The sequence below is a fragment of the Poromitra crassiceps genome, assembly GCF_964638095.1.
Source record: "Poromitra crassiceps genome assembly, chromosome: 15".
NCBI classification, from domain to species: Eukaryota; Metazoa; Chordata; class Actinopteri; order Beryciformes; family Melamphaidae; genus Poromitra; species Poromitra crassiceps.
The window spans coordinates 27,510,654-27,531,466 of record NC_139634.1 but is presented as its reverse complement, the minus strand read 5'-3'; the positions used below and the strand labels follow the sequence as shown (position 1 = coordinate 27,531,466).

The 20,813-nt window shown below is 43.8% G+C and overlaps 2 protein-coding genes and 1 pseudogene across 4 annotated transcripts in view; 1 reads left to right on the top strand and 2 right to left on the bottom strand.

The window, feature by feature from the left end:
- The window catches only part of med12 (mediator complex subunit 12), a 33,501-nt gene extending 28,489 nt beyond the window's left edge, over nt 1–5,012 (bottom strand). For both annotated transcript variants that reach the window (XM_083652437.1, XM_083652438.1), the window contains exons 1-6: nt 4,892–5,012; nt 3,988–4,092; nt 3,671–3,862; nt 1,138–1,297; nt 795–970; nt 428–538 (exon numbers count right to left, since the gene is read on the bottom strand). In XM_083652437.1, coding sequence (XP_083508563.1) covers nt 428–538; nt 795–970; nt 1,138–1,297; nt 3,671–3,862; nt 3,988–4,092; nt 4,892–4,993 — 846 coding nt within the window. In that variant the 5' untranslated portion in view covers nt 4,994–5,012. The remainder of the gene's footprint in view (nt 1–427; nt 539–794; nt 971–1,137; nt 1,298–3,670; nt 3,863–3,987; nt 4,093–4,891) is intronic.
- Nucleotides 5,013–8,492: 3,480 nt separating this feature from the next.
- LOC310790154 (DNA excision repair protein ERCC-6-like pseudogene) lies at nt 8,493–11,151 on the top strand (annotated as a pseudogene). The gene is made up of 2 exons: nt 8,493–10,963; nt 11,058–11,151. The product of its transcript is annotated as a DNA excision repair protein ERCC-6-like pseudogene (transcript).
- A 970-nt stretch (nt 11,152–12,121) lies between these two features.
- The window catches only part of LOC310789872 (ATP-binding cassette sub-family C member 5), a 38,538-nt gene continuing 29,846 nt past the window's right edge, over nt 12,122–20,813 (bottom strand). The window contains exons 22-29 of the mRNA XM_083651575.1: nt 20,208–20,394; nt 18,176–18,265; nt 17,339–17,531; nt 16,712–16,871; nt 15,714–15,792; nt 15,502–15,615; nt 14,720–14,884; nt 12,122–13,409 (exon numbers count right to left, since the gene is read on the bottom strand). Of these exons, the coding sequence (XP_083507701.1) occupies nt 13,311–13,409; nt 14,720–14,884; nt 15,502–15,615; nt 15,714–15,792; nt 16,712–16,871; nt 17,339–17,531; nt 18,176–18,265; nt 20,208–20,394 (1,087 nt within the window). The 3' untranslated portion in view covers nt 12,122–13,310. The remainder of the gene's footprint in view (nt 13,410–14,719; nt 14,885–15,501; nt 15,616–15,713; nt 15,793–16,711; nt 16,872–17,338; nt 17,532–18,175; nt 18,266–20,207; nt 20,395–20,813) is intronic.

Sequence of the window (20,813 nt, the reverse complement as noted above, 5' to 3'; positions counted from 1 at the left end):
TCTGGGGAGAGCCGAGACTAGCACCATGCTGCCTCCGACACATGCGCAGTTGCCAGCCGCTTCTTTTCCCCTGACAGGGAGAGCTTCACCGGCAGGACGTACACTGTAGCACGTGGGAGGATCACACTATTCCCACCAGTTCCCACATACCACCAATCCGGTTTCCCACCAGCAGATACCAGCCAATCGTGCCTGTATGGACGCCGGAGGTAATACGGGGGTGCGAACCTGCGACCCTCGTGTTGGTAGGAAAGGAATCTACCGCTACACTACCCGGATGCCCAGCCATCTCATTTGTGATTACTAGAGCAGCAGACTAGTTCATTGTTCTGCCCATGATATGTATTGTCACATTTTTGTACTGTTATATATTGAATTACAATATATTGTCCCATCCCTAGTGGATGGATAGATAGATATAGCCTACCTGTAGTAAAAGAGGCAGCAGCAGTCTGAGAAGTTCATCTTCCCCAGGTCGGACCTTCTCAAAGCACTCCAGCACCCATGTCAGGAACTCATGTCTGTCAAGCATTCCGTCCTGAACACACAAACAAAACACAATTACATCTTTATATCATGTTGGTCTTCAACAAAGTGACCACAGTAATTGCAGTATTCCAGGATTTTTAACGTAGTGATTTCCATTTCAGAACTTGTTTCCAATTACAGATGTAAAAATGAGCTTCCTCCAACTGGCAAGAACAGCGCAGCAGCACTTGTATGAGAAGCAAAGCGGAGGATCAGGACTCAAGTGAGTGAAGCAGCCAGAAGTGTACTTTGGAAACTCAACTCACCTGAAACATGAACATGGCTAACTTCTCGTTGTATTCCCACTGCTTCATAGCTGTCTCCACCTCAGCAGGGGTGGCTGGCAGGGGAGAGCTGCAGCCTTGGCTGGAAGACTGCCTGTAAAACTCAGCCACCTTCTGGAGCTGCTCCCACAGGTACTTAGTGATGATCTGGGTCCACTCTACACACACACACACAAATGTATTTTCAAGGCACGGAGTGCTCTGATGAATGGCTGCACCTTCTAGTGAAAGCAATCGCATGGCCTCCCATGGCAGTGACGATAGAACCTTTTTGTTCATTAAGGTTTCCTTAAAGGGGCTGTTAACAGTGATGCTGTTTGCTTACCTGCACAGGGATCAGTCACATGTCTCTTTTTCACTTTAGTTTCTGTAATGGCAGCATGATATGCACAGGTCATCTTGATCATCCATGCTGAACGCATGACAGGGACTGAGTACTTGGCCAAGTATCCAAAAACCTCTTCCTTTTTGCTGAAGATTGGAACCTGTAACAAGATTTTAATAGCATCGGTGATGAGTGAAACATTGCATACATTATTGTGCACATTAGAATATCTTTCAGAACAACACAAAAAGCATGAACCAACATAAATGAAAATTACACCCTTGTTTCTCATCATGACAAACTATAAATAACTAATGCTCTGAGACTGAGAATTGTATAAAGAATAGACTGAAGGTGGCAACATAATTAGCAAGTAATTTGCAGGGAAATGTGTTTATGGTAAAACAGCTAAAAACACAGAAACAGTACATTTAACTCAAAGTAATGTATTCATAATTCATTCTGATGCACATGATACAAGAGCAGTATAACATGGTAGTCTTAAAACACTCCTTTGCAACCAGCTGACTATTTTAGTGTACAAATAAGATCGGAATTGTCCTGTAATGTGCAAAATAAATTAAAAAATAAATAAAAGGGTGAATGTACTCTAATGCATACAAGTTCAAAAAATAATCTAAACACCAGCTCCAGAAATTCCTGTTTTGCAAAGTAGGTTCCAGGAAATTGAAACACACACATTTGAGCTTGTGGATTTGCTTGCCAACACTGCCTGCTCTGTTTCAAACATTAATTTTTGGATGGTAAACTTGCAGCAATGCTCTGGAGCAGCGGTTCATAACTTTTTCCAACTCAGGGCCCACTTGAAAATCGCAAAAACCTTTCGCGGCCCACCTCCGACCCCATAAAAAATACGGAGGCCAAATACTGCATTCTCAGAGCACTTTTTTATTTTCCACAGTCACTAACACAGCATTTGAAATGTGTTCCAGCATTTTCAATGTTACAGTTTTCAATGAGCTATCCATCAGCAAGGTTAGTTTAATGTAAAAAATATATATATAAAGAAAATATGGCGGCCTTGAAATACCTCTGCAGACCACCAGAGGGCCGCGGCTCACAGGTTGGGAATCGCTGCTCTGGAGGCAGCATGCGCATGATTCCTGCTATATGCTATACATAACAATCAAACAGACCTACAGGTTTTAACTCTATATTCTCAGCTCATCAAAAATGTAGACTGTCAGGATCCTTTGCAGTTTCCTGGTGTTTTCTTTTTCTTCCCTGGTCTGACCAATTGGCAGAATGAGATGGAGAAGAAGAGCCTTTGGAAAACTGAGCTAACAAAGTCATCAGCGCAGACAGCTGGAAACATGATGTCAACAGATAAGGTAGATGCAGATGAAGAATTTGAGATTTGGCTTTGAGAAAGGCTCAGCGGTGTCATCAAACTGTATAACGAGAAGAAGAAATTGGTTATGGCAGTCAGAATGAAACAAAACAGAAATACTAAAACACACACGACAATGTAACAGGAGGATTGACACAGTTAAGAACGGATAGCGAGCCTAAGCATATCTTTATGTAGCTTGTAGTATTCAAAATTCAAGAGTCATTTCCTGGCACTTATTAGATGAGATTTGTTGTGTAAGTGCCTGTTTTTAGTTTTTACATCACATTTTTTACACGGTCCTAAACAGGACAAGCAATAGAGCTGATCTATGCACAAGCGCCACTTGCTTACAGTACTGGGTGAAAAAAGAGCTTCACTTACCTCTTCAAAATTGTCTCCATGTTGCAGTTGAACAAATTGAGTGATCCGGCAGAGTATGTATAATTTAGCGACCGTTTCATCCCCACTATTATCCTTCACTCTCTTCTTGGCTTTCACAAAACCGGCACAGACATTTTGCCAAGTGGTCTTGCACAATTTGGGATCATCATCATCCACAACTTGTTGGGAGACTTCAGACTTTGTGAGTGAAAATTGGCCTATTCAGAAATAGCCTTGACAACTTCTCCACAGGAATTGTATACAAATTTGCCATCTTTACAATCGCTTCTTGATCGGTCATAAACGTGCAGATGTCCTCTCAACCTCAGCAAGCCCAGCTTCACAACGGTTTATTTTCAAGAGTTGACGGCGAGATAGCATGGAGATGTAAACAACACAAAGAATTCCTCAATTCCTCAAGCTTGGCCAGCAAGCCTGTGAAAACTGTGGTGGCCAAAGCGGTACTTTGTTTTCAAGATTCAAGATTAATTTTAAAGTGACATATAATGGGGGAAGGGGGGTGGGGAGATAGAATAGTGCCTGTGGGATAATGTCCATGTAAAATGTCCAGTAAAAGTCCTTTAAGTGATATGTAACGGGGGGTGGGGGTGTAGGATATTGTCAGTGGGATAATGTCCATGGGGGGATGATCCCAGTCGTTGCAGAGCTGGTTTTCATGACAAATGTGTCCTTTTGTTCATACAAACCAGATTCATTTTGTTTGTGCGATACACTGCCAGTTTGACTCATGTGAAGAGAATTTGCATGAGTAAAGGAGGAGCTATTCCACAGTCTTACCTTTTTTGCTAGCTGTGTTAGGGGTTTAGTCCCAGCTAAATCGGTGAACCAGTTGTTGATGGAGCTCTGTGACCTTGCTGTGACGAGCCAGAAGTTATCCTTCTGGTTGACCTGTGGCTTACGCTTCCCTGTGTCTGGGAATGTGTTGTAACGTAGTTTCTCAGCGATGATGCTGCTGAAATTTGAACTGATCTATGAAGCATTGAGGGAAAACATTGCAGTGAAACATCGTGGCTAAATGAAACAAAAATGATTCATACAAAAATGCAAAACCTACAGTATTAATAGAGGAACTGATTTAAAAAGGGACTAATTACCTTTGAAGGGTTGAAGTTGACATTTTTTGCACTGCCATGTTCATCACCAGACACAGCGGGTTGATTGTTGAATCCTTGCTTCACATTCAATGCAGTCAATTCATCCTGAAATGAAAATGAAAATTTTCATTATGGATAACATATTCAAACATTCATGAGAATGTCTTATTGCTGAACTATAAAACCACATCAATCTGTTTTCAAAACAAATTAAGAAAGAAAGAGTGGTGAATAAAGGAGGTGACGATAAGTACAGTAGATGGAGAGTCAAGTGATGTGCGATCCCATTGTAAATGTGCATTTAATACTGGCACAGCAACTTCAGAATAGCCCTTCAGTCTTTTCCATCTAGACAACCGCATCAACTCAATAACAGATTAACGTTATCTCTGACGTGAGATAGAGATCATAGAGATCATGGGAAAATTGCGACACAGGTAGTTATGGGTCGCAACCATTCGCAACCCATGATGTAGGTTGGCTCTGCCACTTTAGCTAACGTTAACTAGGTAACGTTAACGTTACGCAGGGCCAACATCAAGCCAACTAACGTTAACTAGTCACGCACTAACGGACCGGGCACGGCAGAAAGAACCAATTGGCAACGCATATTATTTCATCGCAAACACAAAATGATGGCTTCAGCGTATAACAAACTAGCATTCAGCAGCCGATGAGCTAGCTAACTCTGGTTCCTAGCTAACCGGTTGTTTTTTAAGTAAGCTGGCGAGATGGCTAACAAACTGACAACTAACGTTAGGTGCTGTTCATTGTTATTGCTAGGCCCCAATCGCCTGGAGTGCTTGCTGAACAGGCTAGCTAGCTTGTATAGCGACTTGGCTTGGAGATTCCTTCCCCCAAAATATATGATTGTCGTTTTAGGTTGCACATTCCAAAACCTGACCTCTTTTTGCTTTGGATCTTGTGGATAAACGTCCGGAGGACCGAGCCGGGGCCGCTTTAGGGGCCGGTGTTCGTAACTTAGGATCCCGAAAGCAGCCATCATCCAGCGGCATCACACACAGCCAAGGCTTTCCTCTCTCCAGGCAGCAGCAGCTTCCTTGAACCTAGCGACAACAACGAAACACACTTCCGCTCACATTTTGCTCGTTCGAACTTCAAAGTAAAAGCTCTCAAATCCTAAATTACGGTTTGCAGCTAGTCTAGGACCTGGCTCATAATGCACTTAATTTAAGAGAGCATATCTCAACTGTTATAGACTAATATGACCCATGCGAACAACTTGGGATGTGTGCCAAAATCTCTATCCTGGACGAAAAACCCGAAAATGGCCAAAATAGATTTTTTAAAATATATATAAGTATAAGTATATAAGATTCCCCCCCACCCATTCAAATATATCCTCATGAATTTCTTTCTACCAGTTTAATCGTCACATTAAAATAAATATTTTTTGTATTACACTTTTTGTAAAAAACAACAACAACATTATATGCAATTTAGGCAAGGGAGCTGGGACTCTGTCTACACACAACAAGAGACAGACAGGCACACACATGCGCACACAAACACACACGAGACAGACACACACACACACACACACACACACACACACACACACACACACACACACACACACACACACACACACACACACTGATCAGTGACATCACTGATGTCATTAGTGATGATGTGATGTCATCAGTCTGAGGCTCACGAGAGAGACTGAGGGAGAGAGAGAGCAAAGAGAGAGACTGAAGGAGAGGGGGAGAGAGGAGAGGGACAGAGACTGAGGGAGAGGAGAGGGAGAGAGACTGAGGGAGAGATGGAGACATTATTGTGTGCGCGTCAATAGGGCAGGCAAGGCCACACATCAGCCGAGCTGCAGGCGAGCCTAGGAATTGAGTGCGCGTAGTGTTCTGTGTGTTGTTAGTTGTCTGGTAATAAGTTGCCATTCTGAACAATCCATAGTTACAACAGTTTATATGCAAATGTATGCATATTTTTTAAAGAAAAAGTAATAAAACAAATATAAATTTTAATGTGAAGATTAAACTGGTTACGAGCTGGTAAACAAATCACAGCTCATGCTGCTATCATATCACTGCAGCAATATTTTAGGTAAACCAATCACAGCTCACGCTGCTATGATAGAAAAAAACATCACATGGATGCAACTGGGACGTATCAGTGATGTACCCTGGGGTCATAGGATGTTTCGGGTACTGCGACATCAGACACCCTCACCCAGGTGACCCAGCCGGAGGTGATCAAGCCCCGACTTACGTCCCAGTAGCTACCCATGGTCAGCCCTCTAGGGAAAGACAGGGCCACTCAATCCGCTGCTCCGGAACTACTCTGCCGGGACCGGAAGGCTCTGGCACTTGGAGGGACTGGGCTCTGTGGGTTGACTCCTGTCCGGGCTCCTCCTACGTCTCACCAGGTCCAGGACCTGTGCGTTGCACCAGACTCCCCCGCTCCCAACATTTCATTCCGGTATGATGTTTCTTGGGCCGTGTTGGTACTGCAGGCTCCACTAGCGGCTTGAATGGCCCTCCTAAAAGGCCTCTCGTGGATTTGTTGGGCTTCTTCCTCACGGAAGACGCAGGCTGGGGCGCTAACCCATACTGCTCCCGGGTTCCGTCTACATTCCGGCTGTCAACTGTCTCTCCAGTGGTCACCAATCTATTCCTGGTTGTCACGTAGTCTATTCCTAGGAGTCACTGGCTAGGCCAGACTAACTATATAGAAAAAAACATCACATGGATGCAACTGGGACGTATCATCAGTGATGTACCCTGGGGTCATAGGATGTTTCGGGTACTGCGACATCAGACACCCTCACCCAGGTGACCCAGCCGGAGGTGATCAAGCCCCGACTTAAGTCCCAGTACCCACGGTCAGCCCTCTAGGGAAAGACAGGGCCACTCAATCCGCTGCTCCGGAACTACTCTGCCGGGACCGGGAGGCTCTGGCACTTGGAGGGACTGGGCTCTGTGGGTTGACTCCTGTCCGGGCTCCTCCTACATCTCACCAGGTCCAGGACCTGTGCGTTGCACCAGACTCCCCCGCTCCCAACATTTCATTCCGGTATGATGTTTCTTGGGCCGTGTTGGTACTGCAGGCTCCACTAGCGGCTTGAATGGCCCTCCTAAAAGGCCTCTCGTGGATTTGTTGGGCTTCTTCCTCACGCTGATGAGGTCCTAAATCACAGATGATGTCATCAGAGACGATGTCACAAGTGATGTCATTCGAGCAATTACAAACTTACTACTAATAGGGCAGCGTTGGTTCCTGACCATTTTTGTTACAAGGGATCTCACGCGCTATGCGTGCTCGATTCCTAGGCTTGCCCGCTGCGCGGCCTCGCCCGTCCTGCAGCTCGCCAAGCTGGCCCTGCAGGTCGCATTCGCAGCTCGGCTGCTGTGTGGCCAATGAGACCAGCATCACTGATGATGTCAGATTTATGACATCACTGATGATGTCATCAGTGGGATTTATGACATCACTGATGATGTCACAGTGGGATTTATGACATCACTGATGATGTCACAGTGGGATTTATGACATCACTGATGATGTCACAGTGGGATTTCATTAGTGGGAATTATGACATCACTGATGATGTCACAGTGGGATTTATGACATCACTGATGATGTCACAGTGGGATTTATGACATCACGGGGATTTATGACATCACTGATTATGTCAGAGTAGGATTTATGACATCACTGATGATGTCACAGTGGGATTTATGACATCACAGTGGGACAGACAGAGTTACAGACAGACAGACAGAGCCCAGACAGAGCCCTAGCTCCCATTTATATGCTGATGATGAACATGGAATTTTCCAAAATTATTTATTATCTTTGCAAAAATATAACGTTACATCAAACATAACCCATCTATTTCAACATTCACCTTTAGTTTTAATTTTTCTTCTTTTTCTTTTTTAGAAAGTTGGTTGCATCAATCTCTGGATCCTTGATGGGAATAGATGGGCAATATTTTTTCTAGTCCACAAAAATCACACTTATAATCAATATCCAGTCAAGAATCTTTCTAACACGTTTTACTGGATAGATAATGATGATGATGGTATCTCCTTCCATAGTATCAGTGAATAAATCCCTCTCTACTCACGCATTGTGACATCATTGTGACATCAGCAGTGATGTCATAACTTTCTCTGCACCTATTCTGTGACATCATCAGTGATGTCATAAATCCTCCCCTGCTGATGTATAAATAGGACGAGTAGGAGTGGGAACCAGACGATGGCTTCTGTCCCATGGCTGAAATCTCTATTAATGGAGGACCCCTTCACGAAGGTGCGTTGCTCAGGAGGGATGAGGAGCGGAGGAACATGAACTGGACTCTGCACAAAGGACAAACTCCAACAATGCTAAAAAGTAAGGGATCACCACTCTCCAATCCCGAAGCCAAGTGCAGGAAATTGGCGCCACCTAGCGAATCTCCTGAGTCAGATGGCTTTCACTCAAATGAGAACATTAACAAAATAAAGAGAATCGATGAGCTTATGGCACAGCAAGGCTCAGAGAGCAAGGATGAAGAGTTTGTCAACATCAACAACGGCGGCTTAATGCTTTTCAGGGAATTGCATGACAATCTGTATGAGCACCAGAGAGCCGGAGTAGCCTTCTTGTACAGTCTGTACAGAGACGGCCGTAAGGGGGGGATCCTGGCAGATGACATGGGCCTCGGGAAGACCATCCAGGTCATCTCCTTCCTCTCCGGCATGTACAATGCTGAGCTGGTGAAACACACGCTGCTTGTCATGCCAACAACACTAATCACAAACTGGACCAAAGAGTTTGCCAAGTGGACTCCTGACATGAGGGTTAAGGAGTTTCATGGCACAGGCAAAGTGGAGCGGAACAGGAATTTGGAGGAAATTCAGAGCCTGGGTGGCGTGATCATCACCTCATACACAATGCTTTTCAACAACTTGCAGCTCCTGACATCCCACTGTGGCCAAGAGTTCAAATGGGACTACATGATCTTGGATGAAGCACACAAGATAAAAAACAGATCCACAAAAACAGCGAAAAGTGCAGACGCCATACCCACCAGAAACCGTGTTCTTCTAACAGGCACTCCAGTCATGAACAAACTGAGAGAAATGTGGGCTCTCTTTGACTTTGCTTGCCAAGGCACACTCCTTGGCACCTCTAAAACGTTCAAAACTGAGTATGAGTACCCCATCACGCGAGCCAGGGAGAAGGACGCAGATCATTGGGAGAAGGCTCTCGGGTTCAAGATGTCTGAGAACCTGATGACCATTATACATCCCTACTTCCTCCGCAGGACAAAAGCTGAAGTGCAGAAGAAGAACATGATCAGCGCACAGTTGAAAGAACAATACTCAGACAAGGATGGCCAAGTCCCAAATAATCCAGAAGTTGGAGCGGTCATGCCAAGACTGACGAGGAAGAACGACCTAATCGTCTGGACATACCTGAGCAAGATCCAGGAAGACACATACAGGTGGTTTCTTTCACTGGACCACATCAAGGAGCTGTGGATGACCAACATGTCACCTTTCGCTGAATTGGACATCCTGAAGAAGTTGTGTGACCACCCAAGACTGCTCTCCAATGCGACTTTATCTCAGTTAGGCATGAAGAATGATCAGTTAGGCAATGATCATAGCTTGGCCAAGGTTACGGATGAAACATTAATATCGGATTCTGGAAAGCTTGTGTTTCTGATTGCGCTTCTCGAGAGGCTCAAACAGGAAGGTCACCGCACGCTCGTCTTTTCTCGTTCCAGAAAGGTTCTTAACATCATTGAGCGCATCCTGGTGAACAGAGGCTTCCAAATATTGAAAATGGACGGTACGATAACTCAGCTCGCTGAGAGAGAGAGGTGCATCTCGCTCTTCCAGACAGACAAGTGCTATTCCGTCTTCCTTCTGACCACCCAGGTAGGCGGAGTGGGACTCAGCTTGACGGCAGCAAACAGAGTTGTGATCTTCGACCCCAGCTGGAACCCAGCCACAGATGCTCAGGCTGTTGACAGAGCGTACCGCATAGGCCAGACTGAAAACGTGGTCATCTACAGGCTGATCACCTGTGGAACGGTGGAGGAGAAGATCTACAGACGGCAAATTTTTAAAGATTCCCTCGTCAGGCAGGCCACTGGAGACATGAAGAATCCATTCCGCTACTTCAGCCAGGAGGAGCTGCGGGTGCTTTTCACACTGCAGGAGACACGGTCCTCTTCCACCCAGATGCAGCTCCAATCCCTGCACTCCAGATACCGGAGGACAGATCCTGAGTTGGATGAACACATCGCCTACCTCCACACCATGAATATTTTCGGCATCTCTGATCATGACCTCATGTTCTCTCTCGACGTCAACAACCATGACGAGGCCCCCGTGGACCAGGAAACACACCACTACATCGAGCGGAGGGCCCAGAAGGCTCAGGCATTGATGAAGGCCGAGTGTGAGTTGCACCGGGTTAGGGCTATGGCACCGAGCACAGAGGTTAGGGCTATGGCACCGAGCACAGAGCCAGCCAACAGGGAGCGGACAAATGAGAAGAAACCAAGAGTTAGTTTGAATGTGGATACATCCCTCTGTGAGAGAAGAGATAAAGAAGAGCTTGAATGGGATGGGTCAATGGACACCTCGATTATCACTACGAAGAAGAAAAGATCTCGATCAGCAGTGATTTATGACAGTGAGGACAAAGATGATGATGGGCAGCAGAGAGGAGCCACCAATATTCCAGCCTGGGAGCCTCCACACCTGTCTTTTGATGAGTCTGATGGCCAGTCCATCACAGCGCAATACCCACACTGTCGAGGCGTCCCTACCTTGCAGCCACCACCTCCCAGGGCTCCTAGCTATCCAGCAGCTCTCTTACCTCAACAGTCTCCAAATTGGTACCAGTGTAACGTCCGAGCGGATACGAACCTGGGACCTCTGACTCAGACCCCATACACTGCGCAACACTTAACCACTCGAGCTAAAGGTCCCAGGTTCGTATCCGCTCGGACGTTACATTGGTGGCAGCGGTGGGATTCCCTGTAGTGTGCCTTTGGGAGAATAGCTCCCCTTGGAAAGTCTTTGCAGATTGGCCGTCCTCGCCAGGAGTCCCCCCAGGAGTCCCCCCAAGACGGTGAGCGATCCTGAGCGAGCGGATCCTGGCACGTGGACGCGCCTCTAGAAAGATAAGACTGTAAGGGTCAGAAATACACGGCTCCGGATGCGCAGCTTCACTCCCACTCGGGCTATCGGGCTGGCCCTTTAGCTCGAGTGGTTAAGTGTTGCGCAGTGTATGGGGTCTGAGTCAGAGGTCCCAGGTTCGTATCCGCTCGGACGTTACACCAGTCTGGGCATCCACCGGTTCAGCCTCTCTGTGGCCTAGCAGCTGTAGCTGAGCAAACCTACAGGGGACCCAGACCAGCCATCCCCAACTTCAGCCACAGCGACCCTATACTGAGTTTGTCAACTGAACTTTGATTTGTAGAATAATAAGCTGATCAACCCTGACCTGATGAAGGCAGTTTTGCTGCCGAAATGTTGGCCTAGTGCCTTATTAAACTTTTGCATCGGAGCTGAGTGTGTGGCTTTTATTATTTTGGTTAAGTGTTTTTCGTCAGCAGGCACCTCACCACTACAGGTGTGCGTTTCACCAATTGACTCATAAAACGGACCAGTTTTCACACACACACACACACACACACACACACACACACACACACACACACACACACACACACACACACACACACACTATACATATGGCCTGGTAGCAGTACAGTGTTAATGTACAGTGGGTGTCATTGGGAGCTTGTTATCAATTAAATCCACAGTCTGTCACTACTCCTTTGCATTGCTGTTGATCTGTGATGAAACCAGGAGGAATCTCTGCCTTCTGCTTTACTCACATATTGTAGGGGCAGGGGGGTAATTGCTGGCCTATTTCACTTAGTGACAAGTTTGTAAGTATATTAGACTAGACCGAGTCTACGGGAAGGGCTTGCATGCTTATAAATAATTTCAAATTATTATCCATCGACAATTTCTCATGCAATATCTAAGACAAGTGAGCATCAGCTTGTATGAAAATATCTTTATTGAAAAAGATTTTTTATAATAAAAATCAAACATTTACAAATAAAATATATTGCAAAATTACAATCAAGTGTTGTAGAAACTAAGGCAATCTTGATAAGTCATTGCAATATCATTGCAAAAGAAAGATATTGCACTCCTCATGATCGATCAACATGCACATGATTATAAGGCAGATGTTTACAATTCCCAGCTTTCTAAAAGCACAGATTTTGAAAACAGCTGTTGATGTTGATCAATTTTAGCTTTTCGTTTAAATAATCTACTGTAACATTTGTTTTACAGCCTCAACGTACCTGATCTTCCATTTCACCTATGTTAAACTGTAACATACAAAATTATACACCACAGACATTGCTGTAATATAAAATGTGCAGATTTCAAACTCCAGCATTTGGATTTAGAGGGAACATTGGTTCATTCTAAAATGATAATAATACAATTTTATAATAATACAATGCAAACACCATTATATGACCTGTAAATGTTGACGGTTGGATACTAACTACTGAACCATGAAAGTGAATGAGCTAGGTATATCAAACTAAAATGCAATTAAAACATTTAACAACTCTGCATTTTTCAAACAGTGCCTCAGTGGAAAGGTTACTAAGTTTGTTAGTTTTTTGAGGTATGGTGTATTGGCTGATTACTGTAATACTTACAATCAAACATATCAATAATGTTAGAAAATATAAACCTTAGTCGTCAATCTGGTCAAGAACACTCATGGGGCAGTAAGCCACCATTCTCTACTTATACATTTCTATACTGTGCAGTTCTTGGTTAATGAAAACAAAAACAAAAATGTTAGTCCCATTGTCATTAGCCTACCTCCTGGAGATACAGTACGGGGAAAATAAGCACCACATACACTTCCATGCATCTCCATGAAATATAAAGTGCCATTGTTAGAGTCGTTGCTCTATTTCTCTTGCAGATAATTCTTTGGCCTCCAAGAACTAAACTCCTGCAGCACAGCAGCAAAGAACAGGAGGCTATCATGTCTTTCTTTGCATAGTTAGATTTTTCCATTTTCACTTGTGCCCCTCAGAAACACCTTCACCAATTCTTTGGTTTTGAAATGAACAGAGATTGTTTGTTACACAGAGCAGCCTCTGCATCAGCCTCTGTATTTGTCAACAGAACACGTTCATTCCATGGCAGAATTGGGTTTGATTTTGTTGCCTTTTTGTGTGCAACTCGGGTATTCTGCTGTATTTTCTGCATCGTGTCACGACGGTGACTTCAGCTTTGATCCAGTTTGGTGTCTGATGCTTCTATCATGGCTCTGAATCTGGAGTTTTCATCTGCCAGCAAGGCAGCGGGACTGTCAAACTCCAAGATCTGCCAGAATGAAAAGGATGAAACAAATGATGAGTAAATGCATTAGCACACCAGTTACAACATCAGAAGTACCACGTGCTCGGTCAATGAGTTTGTGTGTGTGTGGGGAGGGGGAACATCAAGGCATTTAACGTATTTAGCATTGAAACGTCTGAATGACAAAAAAGTTTATGTAACCGATGTTCACTGATCGTGAGTTTTTTCGGGCAGCTTACTGTGGAAAGATACTAAAGAATAGCACAGAGACACATACACACACACAGACAGACTTGCAACAAAAGTGCTGAGCTACATTCAAACCCAGGGTGTTGCAGGTACATGGTCTGTGCCAGCTGAGCCTGCAGGACGCCCCTGGCCATGAAAGATTAATATTTGCTGTCTAACACAATCCATCACCAGCACAGGACCAAATTAAAATGGGAAAGCTGGGTATATTTAATAATAATATAATGTAATAGTGTATTGATCCATATATGGAAATTCTCTTTTTACTTGCCCCTTTCTACAAAGTTTAGGATCAGACACAGAAGAGCTACTACAACTAAGTTGGAGTAAGTTCACACCATGGAGCTATATTTTGATGTATCTACCCAGTTACACTTATCCCTCTACACTCCTGAATCCCCAGCTGGTGATGAGGACTCAAATATATTATCAAGGCTAATAGGAATCACTATAGAGTACCGCAGGGATGACATACTTTTGTAGGCTTAACTAGAAATCACCGCCATTTTGGCTTGTCAGGGGAAAAGTCTATGGGGGTTTAGAATGGGGATTTCACTTAAATGTATAAAATAAGGTCTGTGGGTAACAAAAGTTGATAGGAACGCGAATTTGGGTTCAGCAGGATAATCTTCACAAATGTTAATCACTTTTATGCCTTTTGAAGCATTTTCTAAAAAACCTGTTTAAAAAAAACACATTTATGTTCCAAAAGTCATAAAAGTTATTCATGTTTGTGAAGTTTATCCTGCTGAACCCAAATTCGCATTCCCATAAATTTTGTTAACCACAGACCTTATTTTATGCATTTAAGTGAAATCCCCATTCTAAAACCTCATTCACTTTTCCTCTTACAAACCCGGAAGTATACTTCCGGACTCATTACTGCGGTGCTCGATTACTGACAATCACTGGTAGGCACTTCATGTCCTTGCCTGAGTGAACAGTCAGCCACAAGACAAGTTAAATGTGCAATGCCTTATCCCACCACTGGAAAATGACCCAATTGAAATGGCGAATCAGGGGTATTTCAATTCAGGCGTGGGTTTACACCCAGGGGCCAAACCGTGCAGCATGTTAACACCCACCTGGCCACTGTCCAGGACAAGGACCCTGCTGCAGCTCATCACTGTGTTGAGACGGTGGGCAATGATGAGAGTGGTGCAGCCGCCAAACGCGTTGCGAATGGTCTCCTGGATCAGACGGTCTGTCTCAGTGTCAATGGCGGCCGTTGCCTCGTCCAATATAAGAATCTATAAAATGGCAAATTTGACAGAAAGTCAACCATAAAATCAAATATAAAAAGTAAAATATAAACAAAATATAAATAATACCACAATTTATATACTAGATAATGTAAGACAACAAAGGACAAGATGAGAGAATTAACTGTCCCAAAGAAAATGTGTCTTGAGTGGGCCTACTGTATACTAATTTATATATTGATGTCTTTAATATCTCACTACTATAATAAGGCGGCCGTTTTCTGTGGTGGAGCACAATTGCTCAACTGCCAGTTGAGCATGCAAAGTGTGCGAGGCACGCTCAAAATGAGCGCGCCATATTTCAAGTCATTCTAAAATGTGGAAAATTGTAAAAAATTAAGCAAAATGTGGTGTGTCCAAACTTTTGACTGCTAGTGTAGTTCTTGATCAAAACATACACACATCATATGTGCTGTTGATACACACATCAGTTGACACAGACAGTTCATGAGATGAAGTTACAATGTAAGCCACTGGGTGGCAATGTTATGCCATACAGCCACACACTTATGAGAGAATGATATCTTGCAGCAAGCAGCTATCATCAGCCATCCAAAAACAATGTTCTGCAGGGTGTAAATGTAGGGCTATTATACACTCAGTACCTTACTGTGCCTCAGCAGGGCTCTGGCCACACAGAGCAGCTGGCGCTCTCCCACGGAGAAGTTCTCACCGTTCTCTGTTACCTCTGAGTGGAGGGAGTGAGGCAACAGGCTGACCTGAGTAGAGTTATGACAAACGGCTGTAATGCGCGTATTCATGAATTATGCATTGCAACTATGTAGCATTGACAATGTTTAACCAACTTTCCACCTACCATCTCTTTTATGTGAGTCTTCTCAAGTGCTTCCCATATCTGGAAATCAGAGTATTGATCCCATGGGTCTAAATTGGTCCTATTGAACAAAACAAAGGAAAAGAAAATAGGGTTCAGGTTGAAAAAAAACACAGAAATTATCCTTTAAGACAAGAAGTGTAATGTTAGCCCTGCCCTCCTCCCCTCTGTTGGTCAAGTTCACACACCCTAAAACTTGTCACTCATCTTGATGAGCTGTCTGCTTCCTTGCCTGGGGCAGAGGTAGCCAGTGGTAATCTGTAAAGCTATTACAGCCATTGAAGAAGCAGCTGGTGGATCCAGGCAATCTGCAATTTAAATTAAATCAATGCCCACCCATGTTTTTGAACGGGTCTTATCTGCCACACATTAGCGATAGATATTCTTTCATTTCTTACTGCATTCCACCATTGTTGTTGCTGCTATCATTTCCCTCCCTGAGGGAAATATACTGTATATGCCCCAAAGCATCTCAAACATCAATGTATAAATAGGGTTACAGACTGCTAATGTGTGTGTGTATATATATATATATATATATATATACATACACACACACACACACACACACACACATTAGTATGTATATATATATATATATATATATATATATATATATATATATATATATATATATATATATATATATATATATATATAGATATCGTATTTATTTATTTTTGTTGAAAAAAGTTGCACATTGTAGCTTAACACAGGCAAGTGAGCTGGAAGCACATCCCTATTTGTAGCATTGACCTGGGGAGTAATTGCATTAGAAGAGATCCCTATGCATATAGAAACAATACACCTGGGAGCTGTCAACTTCAACCACATTCCTGTACTGCTGAACTCTGAGCATCTCCACTGGAGCTTAAGTGCACTTTAAGGGTAATTGCTGAGGGAGGGGGGTTCTAATTTTCTAAAGCCAGAGGAGTACATACGTTACTGTTCTAGTTAAATACTAATCATCAGTGGATTACCTGATGGTGCCGATGAAGAGTACAGGCTCTTGGGGGATGATGGCTAGCTTGCTCCGCAGGTCATCCAGGCCAATCTGGGCAATATTGATTCCGTCAATAGTAATGGAGCCTCCTGTCAGCTCCACAAGCCTGAACAGAGCTACGCCTAGAGACGACTTTCCTGTAAACACATGGGGGGGGAAGAGATGCTGTGTGAATAAATATACAAATATTACTTACAAGAAACTAAGCGAAAGGAAAGAACAAAATAAAGTCTTCTCTGACAGTCTGTGCTGAAAATCTAGAATTCATGCAAAACTGTAATTTCATCTAATTACCAGTAATTTACATTGACTTGGCAGAGTGAACTGTTGAGGCATCTATTCTTGGTAGAGAAGAGAGCAGATGAATTGTACTGTATTGCATTGCCAGCGGGTGGTGCTGTGCAGTGACTAAACTTCACTTCCCCACACATCACGAGACGCTCTAGCCTAGCGACAGATAGTAGAGCCCATGGGTTTTAGCCTCCTTGCTAGAGTGTCCGTCTCCCATACCGGAGGTTCCCGGTTCGATCCCCAACTGCGGGGGACTACACAACGCAGGTTACACCCGGTGAAAGAGCTGGGGTAAAAAAAAAAAGGCTCGTACCTGACCCTGTACGCCCGACAATACCGACGGTCTCTTCAGGCAGGATGTTGAAGGACAGCTTCTTGAGCACCAGTGGCAGATCATCACGGTAACGCATCTCCACATCCTGGAAGGTGATCCTTCCCTGCTGAGGCCAGGCGAGGGCAGGAGCGGACGTCCCGGGACTTCGTCTTGGCGCTTCGCTCTCCAGACGCTGAGATAAGAAGTAGTGATGAAATCTGGTATTAATCTCTGCGGAGGTGTAAGTCCCCTGCTGCACTTGAAATGTAATTCATAGATTTCTTTGTCTCTAGGAGCTTTTCTTGGCACTTGAGACAGAGCGAAAAAAGTTGGTATTCGCCTCTTTATGGTTTGATGATGGCTGTTATGTGAAACAAGCCCTGCCATGTGCTGTGAAGTGTGTAGAGGGCTCACTGTGTTCCATCTGCTTCCTGCTGCGCTTATCTGGTGCGCGTGCGAGACACACACACATGCACGCACGCACGCGCGCGTACGTGCACGATGGTGCGTGCACGATGGTGCTGAATCCAACTGCTCTGTTATATTGGGCTGGTCTGTGTGTTTCCAGACTTTAGGTCTTTGCACACACAGTCAGATTGTTTTCGTATGCGTTTTTTTTAAGCCGTCATCTGAAAGCACAGATGGGTCCCAGCTCGCAAAAATCTATTGACTGATGCGAAAAACGCAGAAAATCGTGCGACAATTTCGGACGAAAAATACGGACTTGGTGTGCAAAAGCCTTTTGTCCGAGCGTGTGTGCGTGTACATCATCGACTTGATCCACCTTCCCAATGTGCATCTGGTACAGACTGATGTCATTAGCTGTGGTGCTCTTACCTTTATATAATGATTGATCCTCTCTACTGACGTAAACCGAGCCTCAGTCTCTGCCAGCAGCCTCACCGTAAACTGAAACAAGCCGGTCAGCTGAAGGTGAGAGAGAGAGAGAGAGAGAGAGAGAGAGAGAGAGAGAGAGAGAGAGGGAGGGAGAGATAGAAAGGTGGAAGGTTAATGATAAACACCCTCACGCCCAATTACTATAAAAATGCTCTCAATAAAATCTGTGCTACAATGAACGAACAGTAAAACCTATAATTTACAACCCAGTACACAGATTTGCTGACATGGCTCCTTTCACTGTCAAGTCAATCAATTTCCATTCATATTTCTCCATCATGACCGCACTAAGCGCAATTTAATAGGGAATAAAATACCTCAGAGAGCTTAACAAACAAACACTTCTAAAGGACAAAAGGTCTGGGCGTCCCCTTGTGTGCAGCAATATGATGCAACCTCCACCGAGGAAGAGAAAGACTGAATTTGAATGTGTATGACATGTTGGAGAAACCCACAGATGAAAGCATTGCACAAAAAAGTGCAAAAATATAAAGTGAAATGAATCTCATTGGAGAGAAATGAGTCTGGAATGTCTTCTCAATATTTCCCTTTTTAGATTTGCACTTTTTTTCTCCATGGACACATGATGTAAATAAATCTACATAGGTAAACCTCAGTTTGGAGTTTCTTGTTATTTTATATGTGGGTTTCTTTAATTTTTCCTACATTTTCATTGGCAACCAAAGCACCTGTATTATACCTCCTCACAATGAGCACAAACTACTCATACAAAACTTTTGCAACACTTAAAAAAAACTTATTGAATTTCCGGGCCTATTTTGTTGTCTCATGGGGTATTTTTTCCATTCCCATAGATCACTGGACAAATATAGACGAGAGTCGAGATATTTCCGGCGCAGATACAATACAGTACCGGTAGTTAGATAGCAGAAAAACGTTTCAGCTATCTAGAACATTATCAGGTTTTGCTGTCAGCCCTTCAAAATAAAAAAGCAAAAGCTTAGTTCAACAATCACACAGGGAGAAATCCAGAAGAGGCAGAGAGCAAGATGGAGAAGTAAACAAGGTAGGTTGAGAGAAAGTGTGTGTATGCCAAAAAAGTAATTTACAACATTTCATCACAAATTAATTGAACATCAGAAATCAATATCTGAAAGCAAGGGCAACCAAGTGTGAATTTTTCCAGTAAGCGCTTCATTCAAGGCCACCTTGATGTTAGCAGTTGAGGAACAGAGACTGTTCACTTTGCCCATCCACCTTTTCCTATCGCAGGCCCTCCTCTCAACCCTTTAGGTACTATGTTTACAAACCTGCACTGCGTATGATAGGATACGGCATCTCAACCCTTTAGGTACTATGTTTACAAACCTGCACTGCGTATGATACGGCATCTCAACCCTTTAGGTACTATGTTTACAAACCTGCACTGCGTATGATACGGCATCTCAACCCTTTAGGTACTATGTTTACAAACCTGCACTGCGTATGATACGGCCTCTCAACCCTTTAGGTACTATGTTTACAAACCTGGACTGCGTATGATACGGCATCTCAACCCTTTAGGTACTATGTTTACAAACCTGCACTGCGTAGGATATGGCATCTCAACCCTTTAGGTACTATGTTTACAAACCTGCACTGCGTATGATACGGCATCTCAACCCTTTAGGTACTATGTTTACAAACCTGCACTGCGTAGGATATGGCATCTCAACCCTTTAGGTACTATGTTTACAAACCTGCACTGCGTATGATACGGCATCTCAACCCTTTAGGTACTATGTTTACAAACCTGCACTGCGTATGGTAGGATATGGCATCTCAACCCTTTAGGTACTATGTTTACAAACCTGCACTGCGTATGATACGGCATCTCTCAACCCTTTAGGTACTATGTTTACAAACCTGCACTGCGTATGATACGGCATCTCAACTCTTTAGGTACTATGTTTACAAACCTGCACTGCGTAGGATATGGCATCTCAACCCTTTAGGTACTATGTTTACAAACCTGCACTGCGTAGGATATGGCGAGGCCTGCATATGCTGGAGGAATCTGCTGGTGCATGAAGACAATGAGGAGTGCCACAGTAGTGATGAGAGCGATGCTGATGAGGTCGAGTCGGACAGCCAGCCAACGCATAGCGCAGCTGAAGAGGTAGTGGGAGGCCTGGTTGGTGTCCAACAATTCCTGATATCTGAACAGAAAGACAAACTCTTTTTAAGATGCAGCAAAAACAGGCAGAACTTGTCCCATGCTTGCTGACTGTACATTTTTCTGGTTTAAAGTTTGGTATGTTTACTAATGTAGGCTCATATTTGTAGGCGTGAACTACAAATAAAATAAGATGAGAGAAGATGAGATGAGATGAGATGAGACTTTAATGATCCCCGCAGGGAAACAGTCATGGCACCAGCAAACAGTTATAGGATATGCCAAAGAAAAATGTGTAAAATAAAAATATAACAATATAGCAATATAGCGACAGGGTTATATAAACATAATGCAACTGTCAATTTCAAGACTATATGTGTCAAGTAGAAATGAATGGGGAGAAAGTGTGAATTATAGCATACTGTAGGTGTGTGCAAAATAGTAGCAACTTACTGGGACAAA